Source organism: Pagrus major, chromosome 10, assembly GCF_040436345.1.
Source record: "Pagrus major chromosome 10, Pma_NU_1.0".
Lineage (NCBI taxonomy): Eukaryota > Metazoa > Chordata > Actinopteri > Spariformes > Sparidae > Pagrus > Pagrus major.
This window is the reverse complement of record NC_133224.1, coordinates 1-21,806: the sequence shown is the minus strand read 5'-3', so window position 1 is coordinate 21,806 and position 21,806 is coordinate 1. Positions and strand designations below refer to the sequence as shown.

The window sequence follows — 21,806 nt, the reverse complement described above, 5'->3', positions numbered from 1 at the left end:
CCTCCAGCTAAAGTTAGCACCGTTTGATCCTGGTCGGCTGTTTTCTCACTTTGTTATTACAGTCAGTCTCATATACGACACATCATACAACATACATCATACATCATACAACATACATCATACATCATACAACACACAACACACAACATACATCATACAACACACAACATACATCATACATCATACAACATACATCATACAACATACATTACAACATACAACATACATCATACAGACATCTTTACATGTACAGTACACAGGCTGTGTGAGGACAGAGAGGCTGCAGCTACACAACACTTCCTCCAATAACACTGAAGAGGACAGGACGGACCAGTCAACACTGTAAACCTGCTTCTTCTTCTTCTCCTCTTCTCCTCCTTCTTCTCCCTCTTCTTCTCCTCTTCTCCCTCTTCTTCTCCTCTTCTCCCTCTTCTTCTCCTTCTTCTCCCTCTTCTTCTCCTCTTCTCCCTCTTCTTCTCCTCCTCCTCCTCCTCCTCCTGACGCTGCTGTACCACCCAGCACTAGTAAGAAAGCTCCTGCAGAACAGACTTGCAGGTTTTCCACAGCGTGTTAGAATATTGTTAAAGTTGTGTTCTGTAACGAAGTCGGTCACTTTATTAATTAGTTCCACTTTAATCACCTCTGCAGCAGGGGGGCGATGCTGTGACATCACACCGCCAAGGCATCCAATGACAGCGCTCGGATCATGGCTGCGCGTGGGGCGCCGCACAGGGCGGACCAATGAGAAGGAAGGACAGCCATGAAGGACAGGGACAGGGCGGGAGGAGAGGGGACAGGGGGCAGGCGGTGGTGAGACAGGTGGGGAGGGTGGAGATGGGCGGTGAGACGGGCGATGTGTCTCCACTGCCTGTCTTCCTGTTCCCCTCCGAGCTGCTGTTCTACTCTGAGCAGAGGAGCTCCCACAGGAGAGTGATCACTGTGTACAACCCCTACAGCTTCAGCCTGAGCTTCAAGAGTCAGTACCTGTCTGTCTGCTCACCTGTCTGTCTGTCTGTCTGTCTGTCTGTCTGAGTGATCACTGTGTACAACCCCTACAGCTTCAGCCTGAGCTTCAAGAGTCAGTACCTGTCTGTCTGCTCACCTGTCTGTCTGTCTGTCTGTCTGAGTGATCACTGTGTACAACCCCTACAGCTTCAGCCTGAGCTTCAAGAGTCAGTACCTGTCTGTCTGCTCACCTGTCTGTCTGTCTGTCTGTCTGAGTGATCACTGTGTACAACCCCTACAGCTTCAGCCTGAGCTTCAAGAGTCAGTACCTGTCTGTCTGCTCACCTGTCTGTCTGTCTGAGTGATCACTGTGTACAACCCCTACAGCTTCAGCCTGAGCTTCAAGAGTCAGTACCTGTCTGTCTGCTCACCTGTCTGTCTGTCTGAGTGATCACTGTGTACAACCCCTACAGCTTCAGCCTGAGCTTCAAGAGTCAGTACCTGTCTGTCTGCTCACCTGTCTGTCTGTCTGAGTGATCACTGTGTACAACCCCTACAGCTTCAGCCTGAGCTTCAAGAGTCAGTACCTGTCTGTCTGCTCACCTGTCTGTCTGTCTGAGTGATCACTGTGTACAACCCCTACAGCTTCAGCCTGAGCTTCAAGAGTCAGTACCTGTCTGTCTGCTCACCTGTCTGTCTGTCTGTCTGTCTGAGTGATCACTGTGTACAACCCCTACAGCTTCAGCCTGAGCTTCAAGAGTCAGTACCTGTCTGTCTGCTCACCTGTCTGTCTGTCTGTCAACCCAGCTGACTGTCTCTGTACCTGTCTCTCTCTTCAGTGTTGTGTACAGCTCCCTCTCTCTACAGAGTGGTGGAGGCAGAGGGCAGCGTCCGAGCAAAATCCTGTGTTGATCTGTAAGTACACTGAGTACTACTTCACTAATACTACATATACTACTGTTAGTACTACTACTACTAATGTTGCTACTACTACTACTACTACTGCTACTCCTACTACTTCTACTACTACTGCTACTACTACTTCTTCTACTACCATTACTACTACGTCTACTACTACTGCTACTACTACCATTACTACTACGTCTACTACTACTACTACTACTACTACTTCTACTACTCCTACTTCTGCTGCTACTACCACTACTACTATGTCTACTACTACTTCTACTACTACTACTACTTCTGCTACTACTACTACTACTACTTCTGCTGCTACTACTACTACTACTTCTGCTGCTACTACTACTACTACTTCTGCTGCTACTACTACTACTTCTGCTGCTACTACTACTACTACTACTTCTGCTACTACTACTTCTTCTACTACTACTTCTTCTACTACTACTTCTGCTACTACTACTACTTCTACTACTACTACTTCTGCTACTACTACTTCTTCTACTGCTACTTCTGCTACTACTACTACTTCTACTACTACTTCTGCTACTACTTCTGCTACTACTACTACTACTACTACTTCTGCTACTACTACTTCTTCTACTACTACTTCTGCTACTACTACTTCTTCTACTACTACTTCTGCTACTACTACTACTACTACTACTTCTGCTACTACTACTTCTGCTACTACTACTTCTGCTACTACTTCTGCTACTACTACTATTACTACTACTTCTGCTACTACTACTACTACTTCTGCTACTACTACTACTACTACATATTCTACACTTTGACGTGAACAACTCTTTGAATCCAACTGTGACATCACTTCCTGTTCCTTTCAGGGTGGTGCGTCACCTTGACGTGTCCCCTCGAAATGTGGGCCGCAGGGACCGGTTCCGCCTGGAGGTGAAAGGAGGGGGCCAGGTGGGAGGACGGGAGATCTGGGCGGAGCTGAGAGGACAAGAGGAGGGGGGAGGAGCAGGAGGAGGAGGGGAGGATGAAGAGGAGAAGAAGAGGAGGAGGACACTAGGAGGAGGCGGAGGGGTGGAGAGGAGGACAGGAGGCCAGCAGAGGGCGCTGGCTGCTCCTCTGTCTCCTCTGCTGGTGCCCACACAAACACACCTGCGGCTGCCTACCTGCACAGGTGAGACAACACAGTTCAGGAGGGAGGGGAGGAAGGGAACAAGGAGGTAGAGGAGGAAAGAGGAGGGGAGGAAGGGAACAAGGAGGTAGAGAAGGAAAGAGGAGGGGAGGAAGGGAACAAGGAGGTAGAGGAGGAAAGCGGAGGGAGGAAGGGACAAGGAGGTAGAGGAGGGGAGGAAGGGAACAAGGAGGTAGAGGAGGAAAGCGGAGGGAGGAAGGGACAAGGAGGTAGAGGAGGGGAGGAAGGGAACAAGGAGGTAGAGGAGGAAAGCGGAGGGAGGAAGGGACAAGGAGGTAGAGGAGGGGAGGAAGGGAACAAGGAGGTAGAGGGAACAAGGAGGCAGAGAAGGAAAGAGGAGGGGAGGAAGGGAACAAGGAGGTAGAGGAGGAAAGCGGAGGGAGGAAGGGACAAGGAGGTAGAGGAGGGGAGGAAGGGAACAAGGAGGTAGAGAAGGAAAGAGGAGGGGAGGAAGGGAACAAGGAGGTAGAGGAGGAAAGAGGAGGGGAGGAAGGGAACAAGGAGGTAGAGGAGGAAAGCGGAGGGAGGAAGGGACAAGGAGGTAGAGGAGGAAAGAGGAGGGGAGGAAGGGGACAAGGAAGTAGAGGAGGAAAGAGGAGGGGAGGAAGGGAACAAGGAGGTAGAGGAGGGGAGGAAGGGACAAGGAAGTACAGGAGGAAAGAGGAGGGGAGGAAGGGAACAAGGAGGTAGAGGAGGAAAGAGGAGGGGAGGAAGGGAACAAGGAGGTAGAGAAGGAAAGAGGAGGGGAGGAAGGGAACAAGGAGGTAGAGGAGGAAAGCGGAGGGAGGAAGGGACAAGGAGGTAGAGGAGGGGAGGAAGGGAACAAGGAGGTAGAGGAGGGGAGGAAGGGAGAAGGAGGTAGAGGAGGAAAGAGGAGGGGAGGAAGGGAACAAGGAGGTAGAGGAGGAAAGCAGAGGAGAGGAAGGGAACAAGGAGGTAGAGAAGGAAAGAGATGGGGAGGAAGGGAACAAGGAGGTAGAGGAGGAAAGAGGAGGGGAGGAAGGGAACAAGGAGGTAGAGGAGGAAAGAGGAGGGGAGGAAGGGAACAAGGAGGGAGAGGAGGAAAGAGAAGGGGAGGAAGGGAACAAGGAGGTAGAGGAGGAAAGAGGAGGGGAGGAAGGGGACAAGGAAGTAGAGGAGGAAAGAGGAGGGGAGGAAGGGAACAAGGAGGTAGAGGAGGAAAGAGGAGGGGAGGAAGGGACAAGGAAGTACAGGAGGAAAGAGGAGGGGAGGAAGGGAACAAGGAGGTAGAGGAGGAAAGAGGAGGGGAGGAAGGGAACAAGGAGGTAGAGAAGGAAAGAGGAGGGGAGGAAGGGAACAAGGAGGTAGAGGAGGAAAGCGGAGGGAGGAAGGGACAAGGAGGTAGAGGAGGGGAGGAAGGGAACAAGGAGGTAGAGGAGGAAAGAGGAGGGGAGGAAGGGGACAAGGAAGTAGAGGAGGAAAGAGGAGGGGAGGAAGGGAACAAGGAGGTAGAGGAGGAAAGAGGAGGGGAGGAAGGGACAAGGAAGTACAGGAGGAAAGAGGAGGGGAGGAAGGGAACAAGGAGGTAGAGGAGGGGAGGAAGGGAACAAGGAGGTAGAGGAGGAAAGAGGAGGGGAGGAAGGGAACAAGGAGGTAGAGAAGGAAAGAGGAGGGGAGGAAGGGAACAAGGAGGTAGAGGAGGAAAGCGGAGGGAGGAAGGGACAAGGAGGTAGAGGAGGGGAGGAAGGGAACAAGGAGGTAGAGGAGGGGAGGAAGGGAGAAGGAGGTAGAGGAGGAAAGAGGAGGGGAGGAAGGGAACAAGGAGGTAGAGGAGGAAAGAGGAGGGGAGGAAGGGAACAAGGAGGTAGAGGAGGAAAGAGGAGGGGAGGAAGGGAACAAGGAGGTAGAGAAGGAAAGAGGAGGGGAGGAAGGGAACAAGGAGGTAGAGGAGGAAAGCGGAGGGAGGAAGGGACAAGGAGGTAGAGGAGGGGAGGAAGGGAACAAGGAGGTAGAGGAGGGGAGGAAGGGAGAAGGAGGTAGAGGAGGAAAGAGGAGGGGAGGAAGGGAACAAGGAGGTAGAGGAGGAAAGCAGAGGAGAGGAAGGGAACAAGGAGGTAGAGAAGGAAAGAGATGGGGAGGAAGGGAACAAGGAGGTAGAGGAGGAAAGAGGAGGGGAGGAAGGGAACAAGGAGGTAGAGGAGGAAAGAGGAGGGGAGGAAGGGAACAAGGAGGGAGAGGAGGAAAGAGAAGGGGAGGAAGGGAACAAGGAGGTAGAGGAGGAAAGAGGAGGGGAGGAAGGGGACAAGGAAGTAGAGGAGGAAAGAGGAGGGGAGGAAGGGAACAAGGAGGTAGAGGAGGAAAGAGGAGGGGAGGAAGGGACAAGGAAGTACAGGAGGAAAGAGGAGGGGAGGAAGGGAACAAGGAGGTAGAGGAGGGGAGGAAGGGAACAAGGAGGTAGAGGAGGAAAGAGGAGGGGAGGAAGGGAACAAGGAGGTAGAGAAGGAAAGAGGAGGGGAGGAAGGGAACAAGGAGGTAGAGGAGGAAAGCGGAGGGAGGAAGGGACAAGGAGGTAGAGGAGGGGAGGAAGGGAACAAGGAGGTAGAGGAGGGGAGGAAGGGAGAAGGAGGTAGAGGAGGAAAGAGGAGGGGAGGAAGGGAACAAGGAGGTAGAGGAGGAAAGCAGAGGAGAGGAAGGGAACAAGGAGGTAGAGAAGGAAAGAGATGGGGAGGAAGGGAACAAGGAGGTAGAGGAGGAAAGAGGAGGGGAGGAAGGGAACAAGGAGGTAGAGGAGGAAAGAGGAGGGGAGGAAGTGAACAAGGAGGGAGAGGAGGAAAGAGAAGGGGAGGAAGGGAACAAGGAGGTAGAGGAGGAAAGAGGAGGGGAGGAAGGGAACAAGGAGGTAGAGGAGGAAAGAGAAGGGGAGGAAGGGACAAGGAGGGAGAGGAGGAAAGAGAAGGGGAGGAAGGGAACAAGGAGGTAGAGGAGGAAAGAGGAGGGGAGGAAGGGAACAAGGAGGTAGAGGAGGAAAGAGAAGGGGAGGAAGGGACAAGGAGGGAGAGGAGGAGAGTGGAGGGGAGGAAGGGAACAAGGAGGTAGAGGAGGAAAGCGGAGGAGAGGAAGGGAACAAGGAGGTAGAGGAGGGGAGGAAGGGAGAAGGAGGTAGAGGAGGGGAGGAAGGGAACAAGGAGGTAGAGGAGGAAAGAGGAGGGGAGGAAGGGAACAAGGAGGGAGAGGAGGAAAGGAAGGAAACACTACTGAGAGGAGCAGTGCACTCTGGGACTTGTTGATATAGTTGTTATGAACTTGACTTTAACACCATATATGTTGTGTGTGTGCGTAGCTGTGCGCAGTGTGTCTCAGTGGGTGGTGTGTGTGGTGGTGGCAGTGCTGTGTGTCACGGTGTTGATGCTCCCCCTCCACACTGAGAGCAGCTCTGTGGTTCCACGCTGCCTGCACGTCTCCACCAATCAGAAGCTGGTCTGCGCCTACACTCTTGGTAACACACACACACACACCTAATTGTACAAAAACGACACAAGGTAAGGAAACAAGGCAGTAGAGAAGGATTGACCCGTCTGTCTGTCTGTCTGTCTGTCTGTCTGTCTGTCTGTCGCTCAGGTCTTCTCACCATGGTGTTTCTACGGTAAGCAGTGACATCATTCCGCCTCGTCCTCTATCTGAGTGACACCTGCTGGACGCCGGTGACCTTTGACCTCCACACACAGACTGTGTCCATGAATGTAGTGTTAATAAACAGACTGAGTGAAACTTTATTTAAACCCAGTCTGACACACGAGGGCGTCTCAGAGGGTCTCTGGATCAGTGAGGATGATTCTGTTAGTTCTTCTTGTGACACACGCTGCCACTCTGTGTTCTGATCTGTTGGGCAGCAGGACGCCATCTTGTGCTCAGCTCCAGAGCCTGAATAAAGGATCCTGCTGATTAAAGCTCGTCTCGTTTCCTCACTGTGACTCGTTTAATGACTCTGGTGCAGGCTGGTCCACTCTCATCTCTCAGGGTACATATTATATTACCACAGTTGCTTAGCTTAGCTTAGCTTAGCATGAACACTGGAAACAGGTAGAAACAGAGATGTCTGATTGGATGAATGACAGAAGATGGAGTCACTCACCTGACGTCAGAGTGGACAATCTGTGAGACACTCGAACAGCTGAGCAATAAAGTTCTGTCACTTATTTTTCCTCTGATGTCCAACCTGATGAGACGTCAGACTGAAGTCTGATCCAAACAGCTCCACTCACCTGGAGCCACTCACCTGGAGACTCCCCTTGATGGTCACCGACTACTGTGTTTGACTCCCCCTGCTGGACACAGACTGACGCAGCTCTCCACAGGTTGATTTGAATAACTTTATTAGCATTCTCCAGTATTGAGGTTTACATCAGGGGAACAGAGAGGGTTAACGCTCAGTGAAACCATGTGACCAATCAGAAGCCACCGTCACAGTCACATGGTTCCCTTCACAGGATGGTGATCAGTGACATCATGGAAAGGAGACTAAACATTTAACAGGTGACATAGAATGAATGAGGGATTTGTTAATTAGCTTTATTTTGAATTAGTGATGACTGATGGAGATAAAACAGCTGATCAACAGAAGCAGAGGATAATTAAATGTGCTTCACTGGATTATTTGGTCATTTCATGGTTATATTTTCATGTGCTTTATTTATTTATTTACCACATGAACACTTTGAGTCTCCATAAATATCGTCAGTCCCTGAACATCTCGTTTTATATTTCACAGTTTTTAGAGAAAAACAATGAGAGTTGTATTTCTGCTGAAATATGGTCCAACAGTTAAAATAAATACAGACATTGAATGAATCCTGGTTGATGTGACGAGGTCAGTTAAAAGTCTTCTTCTCTCTCTACAGACTACAGGAACTACATTCATAAAATATAGATTTATACTCTATAGTAAATATACGCATTAATATACTGCAGTACTGTCGGAGGATACAGGAGAGTTCAGAGCCTCGTACGCACAGTCACCTCGGCTAACAGCACGCTTTTATTTTGAAAGTGAAGCAGCAGCGCCCGTGCAGACTGTATGGAAGATCATAGTGCCAAAAAAACAAAGACAAATGATTAACGTAAAACAATGATGACAACTAACCTTTTACTTATTTTATTTATCTTTGTCTTTACTTGGAAAAGTAAAAAATCTTGACTTTGATTTTTTTTTTTTTCTTGGAAAAAAAAGTTTTTGTTCATAAAAAAGACAATTAATGATAAAAATAAAACTGGCTGAAGTCAAATTAATTGTCATTATTATGTTGTATGTCAGATGTATATCTGGAGTTATTCGAGCTTTGACTCTGACGATCAGGTCACAGTGTCCTGACCGTCTTCTGTCCAGTTGTTGTTTCAACTTAAAGTCTCATAATTGTGTGAAAATGTAAAAGCTTCCTCTTATAATCTTCTTTTGTTTCTCAGAATTCTGATTTAAAATCACGAATCTGTCGGTGATAACAAAGAATAATCAAAGAACGTGTTTTAGTTATAAGATGTATGTTTCGGGACATGGTTCTGTCTTCTATCTGTTTCTGTCTTCTGTCTGGATCTGTCTTCTATCTGGTTCTGTCTTCTATCTGTTTCTGTCTTCTGTCTGGATCTGTCTTCTATCTGGTTCTGTCTTCTATCTGGTTCTGTCTTCTTGGCACTAACGAGCTTCCGTACGTCCACACTCAGGATGATTCTGATTGGCTGTCAGGATTCTGACGTGAGAAGAAAGCAAAACATTTTAAAAGCAGAAATTAAACTCCTGAAAAAAAAAGGTTGATTTCAGGTGATAATAAAACATTGTCTCTTCTTCTGTGGTGTGAGAGTAAAGCTGATCAGTTTGATTGATTGCTTATAGATTCTGTATTGATCTGTAATGATGAGACTGTCCACACGAGGCTCTGCTCTGTCTTCAGATTAATATAAGAATAAATATTTCTGATATATTTCTGATCGTCTGAAGGAAGTCAAGTCTCTCTGTGGTCTCTGGCTCCATGACGACCAGGACAATGAGGATTCCTGTCCATCCTGTCCTCACACTTCCTGTCAGCCATCTTCTTCTCCCACTTTTCTGACCACTTGATTCAAGTTTTTAGTTTCCTCCTCGTCTTCCTCCTCCTCCTCCTCTTCCTCCTCAGCTCCGTGCCTCCTTCTTGCTGCTCCGCGGCTTGTTGCCGAGCAATGCGTCCATCTCTGCCATTAGGGGCGGAGTCAGCTGGGTCAGAACCTGCAGGAAACAGGAAGTCACAGGCGTCGCTCTGGTCCGACACATTTGAACACAGCAAATCTCCAATAAATGTTTTTAAGATAAAAGTAATCAGTACCAAAAGTAAAAGTACTCTGTGGACATGGAAATACTCAAGTGAAGTACTTGAGTAGATGTACTCAGTTACTTCGCAGCAGTGACAGTACCTTGATAGAACCGAGGTTCTCCAGAAGCTGTTCTGTGTTGGAGACTCCGAGAAGTACCGAGCTGACACCTTCAGAACGAAGACACCACGCTGAGAGACAGACAGGTCAGAGAGACAGACAGGTCAGAGTCAGACAGGTCAGAGAGTCAGACAGGTCAGAGTCAGACAGGTCAGAGAGTCAGACAGGTCAGAGACAGACAGGTCAGAGTCAGACAGGTCAGAGACAGACAGGTCAGAGAGACAGAAGGGTCAAAATCAGATAGGTCAGAGACAGACAGGTCAGAGAGACAGACAGGTCAGAGAGACAGACAGGTCAGAGACAGACAGGTCAGAGAGTCAGACAGGTCAGAGACAGACAGGTCAGAGACAGACAGGTCAGAGAGACAGAAGGGTCAAAATCAGACAGGTCAGAGACAGACAGGTCAGAGAGACAGACAGGTCAGAGAGACAGACAGGTCAGAGACAGACAGGTCAGAGAGTCAGACAGGTCAGAATCAGACAGGTCAGAGACAGACATGTCAGAGACAGACAGGTCAGAGAGACAGACAGGTCAGAGACAGACAGGTCAGAGAGACAGACGGGTCAGAGACAGACAGGTCAGAGACAGACGGGTCAGAGAGACAGACGGGTCAGAGACAGACAGGTCAGAGACAGACAGGTCAGAATCAGACAGGTCAGAGACAGACATGTCAGAGACAGACAGGTCAGAGAGACAGACAGGTCAGAGACAGACAGGTCAGAGAGACAGACGGGTCAGAGACAGATGGGTCAGAGACAGACAGGTCAGAGACAGACGGGTCAGAGACAGACAGGTCAGAGAGACAGACAGGTCAGAGACAGACAGGTCAGAGAGTCAGACAGGTCAGAGAGACAGACAGGTCAGAGAGTCAGACAGGTCAGAGACAGACAGGTCAGAGTCAGACAGGTCAGAGAGTCAGACAGGTCAGAGACAGACAGGTCAGAGTCAGACAGGTCAGAGACAGACAGGTCAGAGAGTCAGACAGGTCAGAGAGACAGACAGGTCAGAGACAGACAGGTCAGAGAGACAGACGGGTCAGAGACAGACGGGTCAGAGACAGACAGGTCAGAGACAGACGGGTCAGAGACAGACAGGTCAGAGAGACAGACGGGTCAGAGACAGACGGGTCAGAGACAGACAGGTCAGAGACAGACAGGTCAGAGAGTCAGACAGGTCAGAGAGACAGACAGGTCAGAGACAGACAGGTCAGAGAGTCAGACAGGTCAGAGACAGACAGGTCAGAGTCAGACAGGTCAGAGAGTCAGACAGGTCAGAGAGACAGACGGGTCAGAGACAGACGGGTCAGAGACAGACAGGTCAGAGTCAGACAGGTCAGAGTCAGACAGGTCAGAGAGTCAGACAGGTCAGAGACAGACAGGTCAGAGTCAGACAGGTCAGAGAGTCAGACAGGTCAGAGACAGACAGGTCAGAGTCAGACAGGTCAGAGACAGACAGGTCAGAGACAGACGGGTCAGAGAGACAGACAGGTCAGAGACAGACAGGTCAGAGACAGACAGGTCAGAGAGACAGACGGGTCAGAGACAGACGGGTCAGAGACAGACAGGTCAGAGAGTCAGACAGGTCAGAGACAGACAGGTCAGAGACAGACAGGTCAGAGAGACAGACGGGTCAGAGACAGACAGGTCAGAGAGACAGACAGGTCAGAGACAGACAGGTCAGAGTCAGACAGGTCAGAGACAGACAGGTCAGAGAGACAGAAGGGTCAAAATCAGACAGGTCAGAGACAGACAGGTCAGAGAGACAGACAGGTCAGAGAGACAGACAGGTCAGAGACAGACAGGTCAGAGAGTCAGACAGGTCAGAGACAGACAGGTCAGAGACAGACAGGTCAGAGTCAGACAGGTCAGAGACAGACAGGTCAGAGAGTCAGACAGGTCAGAGACAGACAGGTCAGAGACAGACGGGTCAGAGAGACAGACAGGTCAGAGACAGACAGGTCAGAGACAGACAGGTCAGAGAGACAGACGGGTCAGAGACAGACGGGTCAGAGACAGACAGGTCAGAGAGTCAGACAGGTCAGAGACAGACAGGTCAGAGACAGACGGGTCAGAGACAGACAGGTCAGAGAGACAGACGGGTCAGAGACAGACAGGTCAGAGACAGACAGGTCAGAGACAGACGGGTCAGAGAGTCAGACAGGTCAGAGACAGACGGGTCAGAGACAGACAGGTCAGAGACAGGTCAGAGAGTCAGACAGGTCAGAGAGTCAGACAGGTCAGAGAGACAGACGGGTCAGAGACAGACAGGTCAGAGTCAGACAGGTCAGAGTCAGACAGGTCAGAGACAGACAGGTCAGAGTCAGACAGGTCAGAGAGTCAGACAGGTCAGAGACAGACAGGTCAGAGTCAGACAGGTCAGAGACAGACAGGTCAGAGAGTCAGACAGGTCAGAGACAGACAGGTCAGAGACAGACGGGTCAGAGAGACAGACAGGTCAGAGACAGACAGGTCAGAGACAGACAGGTCAGAGAGACAGACGGGTCAGAGACAGACAGGTCAGAGAGTCAGACAGGTCAGAGACAGACAGGTCAGAGACAGACGGGTCAGAGACAGACAGGTCAGAGAGACAGACGGGTCAGAGACAGACAGGTCAGAGAGACAGACAGGTCAGAGACAGACAGGTCAGAGTCAGACAGGTCAGAGACAGACAGGTCAGAGAGACAGAAGGGTCAAAATCAGACAGGTCAGAGACAGACAGGTCAGAGAGACAGAAGGGTCAAAATCAGACAGGTCAGAGACAGACAGGTCAGAGAGACAGAAGGGTCAAAATCAGACAGGTCAGAGACAGACAGGTCAGAGAGACAGAAGGGTCAAAATCAGACAGGTCAGAGACAGACAGGTCAGAGAGACAGACAGGTCAGAGAGACAGACAGGTCAGAGACAGACAGGTCAGAGAGTCAGACAGGTCAGAGACAGACAGGTCAGAGACAGACAGGTCAGAGTCAGACAGGTCAGAGACAGACAGGTCAGAGAGTCAGACAGGTCAGAGACAGACAGGTCAGAGACAGACGGGTCAGAGACAGACAGGTCAGAGACAGACAGGTCAGAGAGTCAGACAGGTCAGAGACAGACAGGTCAGAGACAGACGGGTCAGAGAGACAGACAGGTCAGAGACAGACAGGTCAGAGAGACAGACGGGTCAGAGTCAGACAGGTCAGAGACAGACGGGTCAGAGACAGACAGGTCAGAGACAGACGGGTCAGAGACAGACAGGTCAGAGAGACAGACGGGTCAGAGACAGACGGGTCAGAGACAGACGGGTCAGAGTCAGACAGGTCAGAGTCAGACAGGTCAGAGAGACAGACGGGTCAGAGACAGACGGGTCAGAGACAGACGGGTCAGAGACAGACGGGTCAGAGACAGACAGGTCAGAGACAGACAGGTGTACCTATAGCGAGCTGAGCTGCAGTGCACTTCAGTCTGTCAGCCAGCAGGTGGAGCTCTTTGATTTTACTGAGCTGCTTCTTCCCTTCATCACTGCTGAGACGCTCCTTCAGCCAGGAGTAACCCTGAGACAGAGACACAGACACACAGACAGACACACACAGACACACACAGACACACACACAGACAGAGACACAGACACACACACACACACAGTGTATTGATCAGGACAGTAACAGATGGTCTGTCATTCTGCTGATGAATGTTTGTTTACCACTGATTGTTCAACTGTGTGTCTGTCTGTGTCTGTGTCTGTGTGTGTCTGTGTGTCTGTCTGTCTGTGTGTGTGTGTGTGTGTGTGTGTGTGTGTGTGTGTGTGTCTGTGTGTCTGTCTGTCTGTGTGTGTGTGTGTGTGTGTGTCTGTGTGTCTGTCTGTCTGTCTGTGTGTGTGTGTGTGTGTGTGTGTGTGTGTGTGTGTGTGTGTGTGTGTGTGTCTGTGTGTGTGTGTCTGTGTGTGTGTGTGTGTGTGTGTGTGTCTGTGTGTGTGTGTGTGTGTGGGACCTTCATGGCGGCTCTGGAGCTCTCGGGGACGCCCTCGTTGTATTTGCCCGTCAGCAGCCCGCAGGCTAACGGAGACCAGGTCATGGCTCCGACACCTGAGGGACACACACACCTCATGTTGAACCACCTCATTAGGCCGGTCTATATTTAGACCTGGACCTGAACAGCTGCCGTCCCCACAGACCTCAGCTGGGTCTCACCGGCTACACCTCCACTGTCCAGCAGCTCCTTTAAAGGCACAGTGCAACATTTAACCCTCTCTTTGATACCCACTTTCCTCTGTTAGCCTAGCTTAGCACAAAGACTGACAGCAGGGGGGAACTGTTAGCTTAGCTCCATCAGAAGAGGAAGGAAATCATTGTATGTATCTGAGTTGACAGACCATCCTGTTAGCTTACAGGCTACGCTAGCACTCAATCCATCCTGTAGTCTGCTGGGTCAAAACATTGAAGCTAACTTCAAGCTAACAGGAAGTAGAAGCTAACATTTGTCCCTGAGGTCAAAGTTCACTGATAATTAAAATAAAAATAGCATCACTCAGATATGATATGTTTCTAGCCTAGCTTAGCACAAAGACCAGAAGTAGTTAGAAACAGATAGCATAGCTCAAAAGAAAACAAACATGATGACATCATTTAAAATCAATGTGCTCCACAGTGTGTGTGTGTGTGTGTGTGTGTGTGTGTGTGTGTGTGTGTGTGTGTGTGTGTGTGTGTGTGTGTGTGTGTACCGATCTTGTGGTACAGTTCTGGCAGGTGCAGCTCCACTTTGTCTCTCTGGAAGTAATGATACTCAGCCTGCTCACACACCGGAGGAACCAGGTTAAACTGTCTCGCTATCGAGTACGCCTCCTGACACACAGACAGGCAGAGAGACAGACAGACACACAGACAGGCAGAGAGACACACAGACACACACACAGACAGGCAGAGAGACACACAGACAGGCAGACAGGCAGAGAGACACACAGACAGGCAGAGAGACACACAGACAGACAGACAGGCAGAGAGACACACAGACAGGCAGAGAGACACACAGACAGACACACACACAGACAGACAGACAGACACACAGACAGACACACACACAGACAGACACACACAGAGACAGACAGACAGGTGTAATTATGAAAATGTTGACTTTAACTCAACTTTAATTAAAAGTAAATTTTCAATTGAAGTTCTACTGAGATTCTGTGAGATTCTATTAGGTTTGACCAAGGTTCTACGAGGTTCTACTTAGTGTCTATTCAGGTTCTACTGAGGTTTAACGAGTTTCTATTGAGGTTCTGCTGCGGTTCTATAAGGTTCTGTGAGGTTTTACTGAGGTTCAGTGAAGTTCTTTGAGGTGGTATGTTCTCTCTTACCATGATCTCCACAGCGTTCCAGCGGGACGTTCCCCAGTACATGGCCATACCCTGATCGATCACAAAGGTCATCGCACGAACCACTTCTGTAAACATCCACAAACAAACAGGAAGTAAACACCATGGGTTCCTCTCTGTTTGTTCTGTTTGTTGTTTGTTCTCTGTTTGTTCTGATTGTTGTTTGTTCTGTTTGTTGTTTGTTCTGTTTGTTCTGTTTGTTGTTTGTTCTCTGTTTGTTCTGATTGTTGTTTGTTCTGTTTGTTCTGTTTGTTCTGTTTGTTGTTTGTTCTCTGTTTGTTCTGTTTGTTGTTTGTTCTGTTTGTTCTGTTTGTTGTTTGTTCTGTTTGTTCTGTTTGTTGTTTGTTCTCTGTTTGTTCTGATTGTTGTTTGTTCTCTGTTTGTTCTGTTTGTTCTGTTTGTTGTTTGTTCTGTTTGTTCTGTTTGTTGTTTGTTCTCTGTTTGTTCTGATTGTTGTTTGTTCTCTGTTTGTTCTGTTTGTTCTGTTTGTTGTTTGTTCTCTGTTTGTTTTGATTGTTGTTTGTTCTCTGTTTGTTTTGATTGTTGTTTGTTCTCTGTTTGTTCTGTTTGTTCTGTTTGTTGTTTGTTCTCTGTTTGTTCTGTTTGTTGTTTGTTCTCTGTTTGTTCTGATTGTTGTTTGTTCTGTTTGTTGTTTGTTCTGTTTGTTGTTTGTTTTGTTTGTTCTGTGTTTGTTCTATTTGTTCTGTTTGTTCTGTTTGTTGTTTGTTCTCTGTTTGTTCTGTTTGTTGTTTGTTCTCTGTTTGTTGTTTGTTCTCTGTTTGTTTTGTTTGTTGTTTGTTCTCTGTTTGTTCTGATTGTTGTTTGTTCTGTTTGTTGTTTGTTCTGTTTGTTGTTTGTTCTGTTTGTTGTTTGTTCTGTTTGTTGTTTGTTCTGTTTGTTCTGTTTGTTGTTTGTTCTGTTTGTTGTTTGCTCTGTTTGCTCTGTTTGTTCTGTTTGTTGTTTGCTCTGTTTATTGTTTACTCTGTTTGCTCTGTTTGTTGTTTGCTCTGTTTGTTCTGTTTGTTGTTTGCTCTGTTTGACTTCATGTTAATAAAGGGTTAAACATTATTTCCTCAGATCAGACTGTGATCACAGCAGACGAGCTGTCTGGAGACATCTGATGTTTTACTGTGAAGCTCCAGAATGTTCTGTGGAGACTTCACCTGACTTTATATCAGTGTGTGTGTGTGTGTGTGTGGTGTGTGTGTGTGTGTGTGTGTGTGTGTGTGTGTGTGTGTGTGTGTGTGTGTGTGTGTGTGTGTGTCTGACCCTCCATCGGTGCGTTGATGTCACTCCTGTTAGCGAAGACGATGTCCACGTAGTCCAACTGTAACCTGGAAAGAGATCCACGCAGTCCTGCCACACACACACACACACACACACACACACACACACATGCCAACAACTTAATTAAATCAATTATTAGAGAAGCTGTTTTATTTTCAGCCCTCAAGGACAAACTGCAGCTGTCAATCATCAGTGTCCGGTGGAGCCTTCTCTCATTTGGTCCCTACAGGCCTCCGTTGTCCGTCTCAGAACTTTTGTCTGTTTGTTGTTCTGGTGTTAATAAAGTTGAAAACTTGAATCCTTCAGCTGAGGTCTGATGACATCACAGCAGAGACAGTATGTATGCACAGATGTATCACTCTGTGACAGCTCCGTCAGCAGGAACTCTCTCTGAGGTTCTGTCGACCTTGTGGAGGACGGACGGTGTTTGTGTGCTGAAGATTAGAACGACTGAACGGGTTTGAATGAAACTCATCAGCACAGAGTCACACAGAACCTAAACGTGCACACGCTTCTGTTTTGTGTGCGTGTGTGTTGACATGCAGCCTGTCGCTCAGACGTGCTGAGGACACGGCTCACATTCACTGCCTGGTGTTGTCATGTTGCTGTGTGTGACATCGCTCGCTGTGATTGGCTGAACGACCCAACATTTATCATTGTTAACGCTGTGTAAGAATGTTCAGCATCAGATCAGCCAGCTGTGTTCGGGCCGGGTCAGGAGGAACTTTATCGACCTTATGTAATGCTGTCCATACCAAGATTCTGGATCACCGGTACCTTCTCACAGAGCCACCACAAAGAGACTGACACAAGACACAAGACACAAGACACGGCCGACCCAGTGATGTACTGATGGATGACCGGATGTGAAGGAGTGTCCAGATGTTGGACCGGGTCTTCGTGTCTCTGACGGTTTCTGCTGCTTCAGGATCAGTTTGTGGGTTAAATTTAGCATTTAGATTTTCAGAGAATGATTTAAGTCAACAGAGCTGTTAGCAGCTTCAGCAGGACGGATGATTGATGCTGCACTCATCTGTGTGTGTGTGTGTGTGTGTGTGTGTGTGTGTGTGTGTGTGTGTGTGTGTGTGTGTGTCTCTGTGTGTGTGTCTAATCCAGTCTTGGTGTGACTGAGCCTCTTAAAGCCTGGACGCCCTCTGACAGCTGACAGAGGACACTCGTCCACAGAGTCTCGTTGGTCTTTTCTTTCTGCATCATATCAAATATTTTGTTTGACCTCAGTCCGACGTGTTTGTCTGACGATGCAGCTTTAATAATCGCCACGTCCATCCTGTCTTCACTGTCCACTGGGTCTTTTTACAGCACAGCACGAGAAACAAGTTCATCTAAGACGGGCCGATACAAACGGACCCTCTGGACCTTCGCGCCAGTCACCGTGGTCCTGCTCAGTCCAAACAAACTGCTCCACCTCAACAACAGAAACTGTTCTGTTATTTTAAAAAACACTACTTTCTCTTTAGTTCAACACCGACCACGTGACATAACCACAAGAACTTACTTTCCCCTGTAGTTTTCCATTTAATGTATTTATTATTTAAAATGTATTTTTTGATTAAATGTTCATTTATTTCTGAAGCGTATTACTGCCTCACGTGATGTGATGCTCATCATTGTATATTCTCTTTATCCAGTCACTCATTTACTCATTGATGTGTTTCTGGTTCTGGCAGAACCGGTCCTCCACACACTCTGTGGTGTGTTGGGATCGGGCCTGAATGTCGTTACCTTCGATGATATGTTTCCGTGACAACCCCCGCTCTGTCTCCGCCCTGTCAACACACAAAACACACACTTTACTACACACCGTGCTGATGTGAGTGTGATGTATGTACAGCACAGCAGCAGCAGTTAGCAGCAGCACAGCAGCAGCAGTAGCAGCAGCAGCAGCAGCAGCAGCAGTTAGCAGCAGCACAGCAGCAGCACAGCAGCAGCAGCAGCAGTTAGCAGCAGCACAGCAGCAGTTAGCAGCAGCACAGCAGCAGCAGCAGCAGCAGCAGCAGCAGCAGCAGCAGCAGCAGCAGTTAGCAGCAGCACAGCAGCAGCAGCAGCAGCACAGCAGCAGCAGTTAGCAGCAGCACAGCAGCAGCAGTTAGCAGCAGCACAGCAGCAGCAGTTAGCAGCAGCACAGCAGCAGCAGTTAGCAGCAGCACAGCAGCAGCAGTTAGCAGCAGCAGCACAGCAGCAGCAGTTAGCAGCAGCAGCACAGCAGCAGCAGTTAGCAGCAGCAGTAGCAGCACTCACTGTCCTCCCCAGTAGATCTTAGTGGTCACCACATAACTGGACCTCCTGGTAGAGAGAGAGAGAGAGACTGTGTGGTGAACCTGTCTCTGAGACCAACACTGCCAAAAAATAATGAATCAATGAATCAATGAATCAATGAATCAATGAATATGCCATTAACAGCACTAAAATATAACATAAATGTAGACGTTCATTTATAAATAAAATGTGACATGAATTAATATTTCTGTTTAAATTGTGTTCATTGTACTTGAATGTTCCATTTTATTAAAACATCCCTCCTTTTAAAACTCCTTATTTTCTTTACATGAAAATGATGGAAGTGTCATTCAAAGGCCGTCACGGGGTTCAGTCCTATTGGTTGATCAACATAAATAAATACATTTTTATAAATAAATAAGACTAAAAAGTATATATTAATCCAAAAATGAAACTTTGGTCATCCACACCTGATGGCCGCTGCGTCGATCTACTCACACTATTAATAGTTCTGAACTTATTTCAAGTGTTATTGTGTTTGTAGAGTCAGCAGCTGTTTACCTCCATCCTTTCTTCTTCAGGATGTTTCCCAGAGTCGTCTCTGCCCTGAGACACAAACACACCGACGTTAGTCCAGTTTCACATCCAAATTTGAGCTGAATCTCTAGAAACTGTGGTTCTGTCTGTGCAGGACATCAGAAACAATCTCAGACACAACGGGCTCCTGCTGCACCTCTTATTTAATCTGAATTTTATCAGCTCACTGCCGCATGCGAACATGCTAACACAACAATATAAGCCTGTTTGTGAGCCAATACGATGGCAGAAACTACTACTACCATTTACATTTGGTCACACAGTCTCCATTAATATTAGCTGAATTAGCAGTTAGCAGCTCCTGTTTGCAGTGTACTCATGGACGACTATCACTGGATCACTCTGATACTGAAGAAAACTTAAAAACATGAAGATTCTTAAGGGAGTTCTGAATGGTCTTTTGCCTCTAAATTCTAAGTAGATGTATAGACCTTTATCCTGGGTGTATGTCAGAGAAAGTGGAGGTCACGCTGAATCAGATCCACACGTGTTTCATGTTAAAGTGTTGATATTTCACTCAGTCAGGACTCTGAGAAGGAGGCAGGTTTCTGTCCTGCTCAACATCCTTTACAGATCCCATCATTTCAAATGACGTCCTGAACGCTGAGTCACGTTACAGACGAGCTCCTCCTGTTATGTTCGTCCTGCCTGAATGGGACTTTTTCCATTTTGTTTTCATCCATACAGCAAATTGAAATTGTGCATAAAAGCAGAGAGAAAGAGTTTTTTACTGTACCTCCCTGAGGCGTAAACCTCTGCTGTGTCGAACAAGTTCACTCCGCTGTCGTACGCCAGCGTCATCACATTCTCTGCCATCTACACACAGACACACACAGGCAGTAACCCACATTAATGTGTGCAGAAACCTCTAGTAACGGTTATGTAATTGTTTGTTCATGCGTTCAGCACACACACACACAGTATAACACACACACACACACATACACACACACACACACACACACACACAGTATAACACACACACACACACACACTGAATACCTCGTCAGAGATCTGAGAGCCAAATGTCACCCATGTTCCTGTGAAAAGAGAAAGAACATCACTGACTGACTGACTGTGGCGTATATATATGGAAGTGTGTGTTATAGTTTGTGTGTGCGTGTGTGTGTGCGTGTGTGTGCTCTCACCCAGTCCTAAGCAGGACACTCTCAGTCCAGATTTCCCAAGATTCCTGCAGAACAGTAAAATCAATCAGTTCATCAGTGAATGAACTGGATGTGGTTTCTGTTTATGTTGTGACCGTGTTAAGTTTAGACACATAAGATTAGAGAGAGGGAAACATCGTGTTTTAACCTTCATCCTTACAAACGTTGAGTGTTGGCACATTTGTCTCCAGCAGAACAAACCGGAGAAAAATCAAGTTATATACATTGGGTTCTTTTTTTTGGACAAAGACACCCAGAAGAAACCAGAGTTTCAGGCTGGATGATTCAGCCTCTGTAAGAGCTACGATCACACTGGAGAACTCTCTGGAAACGTACAGCAGCCAGCTTCAGGAGGAGAAAAAGTAAGGAGCTACGATTAACAGATAAAAAGTAATGAAATCATTCCTGCACAGAGGAAACTCTTCAGAGGAAACAGAATTAAACTTTAATCTTCTGAAATAAATAGTTTAAGAAAGCTCTGATGGAGCTCAGGATTTATCAGGAGGACAGCTGCTTTACTCCAAAATATTTCACTGTGTGTGAAGAACAGAGTAGATTCAATATCATCAGATCCTGACGGTTCCTGTCGACGTGTCGGGAGATTTAAATAATCAGTAAAATCAAGCTGCTGTGCCTCGTCAAGACCAACAGACACCATGTTTCTACTCAAAGACAGAAAGAAGTTCATGTAGAACATTTGCTGAATTTACAAGAAGGAACACATAAGTCAGAATCAGTCAGAGACAGAGTTTCACACAGTTTATAAAGTGTCTCCAACTCAACAACTCACTAAACTGACACATTTGTTAAGGGAGTCTGGGGACAAAGAAGTCGCCTATACTGGTTACTGTTTAGTGTATCTGTAAAATGTGACATGTTTAGATCAATAAAATGTTTCTTCTTTCATAAATTGAGTGTAAATGGTGAAATCAGTGTAAACAGTGTGTTCAAACAGCTGCTAAATGTTGGCAGGTCAGACTTTAGCACTTTAGACACAGAAGCAGACAGGCTGGTGCAGCCATGCTGCCACAAACTGACACTTTTTACAAGGAAACACACAACTTACTGTTTTCACTTAATGCTGAATTTACAAGAAGGAGACACTGATTCAGAATCTGTCAGAGACAGAGTTTCACTACGTTATAAAGTTTGTTTTAACTCAACAACTCTTAAAATCACTACATTTGTTAAGGGAGTCTGGTGATGTTGTGTTACTGACGTGACGTATGACTCTTAGTGCACACCTCTAAGAGAGAGAGACTTACATGGTGTCTGTCATTCAGAGAGAATATGGTGCATATTTCCTCTGGAAAACATGTTTTGTTTAATTTAATTAAACTGTAATTAACATGATTAACAGACGTGTTAAAATAAAGATATGATTTGCTTTGGAGCATTGTTTACCTGCTCTCCCTGTTGCTATATTACAACCAATCAAGGCCTTCTTACCATTTTAAATATCTTTAAAGAAGACGTCAAACAGTTTTTGGCAAATCAACTTAATGGCTGTGAATATTCCACCAATCATCGAACACTTCAGTCAGGATAAGATGCAACTGCCGGTTTCCTAATTATTCATTTTTTGTGCAAACGAAGCTTCTGTTTAAAACAATAAATTCATTGAAAATACATACGCAGAAATGAACTGACAAAGGGGCGATTTAAAACTGCAGCACAAATTGTCAAAACATTTACTATAAATAATCTAATTACATACATTT

At 47.3% G+C, this 21,806-nt stretch overlaps 2 protein-coding genes across 2 annotated transcripts; one reads left to right on the top strand and one right to left on the bottom strand.

Moving 5' to 3' along the window:
* Positions 1 to 648: 648 nt before the first annotated feature.
* Positions 649 to 6,939, top strand: LOC141003282 (motile sperm domain-containing protein 1-like). Its single transcript, XM_073474593.1, has 5 exons — positions 649 to 976; positions 1,785 to 1,860; positions 2,712 to 3,013; positions 6,333 to 6,488; positions 6,611 to 6,939. Exons 1-5 carry the CDS (start codon positions 742 to 744, stop codon positions 6,637 to 6,639), a joined length of 798 nt encoding a protein of 265 aa, XP_073330694.1. The 5' UTR covers positions 649 to 741; the 3' UTR covers positions 6,640 to 6,939.
* Positions 6,940 to 7,348: 409 nt separating this feature from the next.
* On the bottom strand, positions 7,349 to 19,936 carry LOC141003281 (voltage-gated potassium channel subunit beta-3-like). The gene is made up of 12 exons (XM_073474592.1): positions 19,922 to 19,936; positions 19,656 to 19,735; positions 18,884 to 18,928; positions 18,344 to 18,388; positions 17,828 to 17,871; positions 16,067 to 16,153; positions 14,780 to 14,865; positions 14,144 to 14,264; positions 13,414 to 13,508; positions 12,857 to 12,977; positions 9,431 to 9,519; positions 7,349 to 9,245 (listed from the first exon to the last, which is right to left on the bottom strand). The coding sequence occupies exons 2-12, from the start codon at positions 19,733 to 19,735 to the stop codon at positions 9,153 to 9,155; spliced, it is 906 nt and encodes a 301-aa protein (XP_073330693.1). The 5' UTR covers positions 19,922 to 19,936; the 3' UTR covers positions 7,349 to 9,152.
* Positions 19,937 to 21,806: the final 1,870 nt, after the last annotated feature.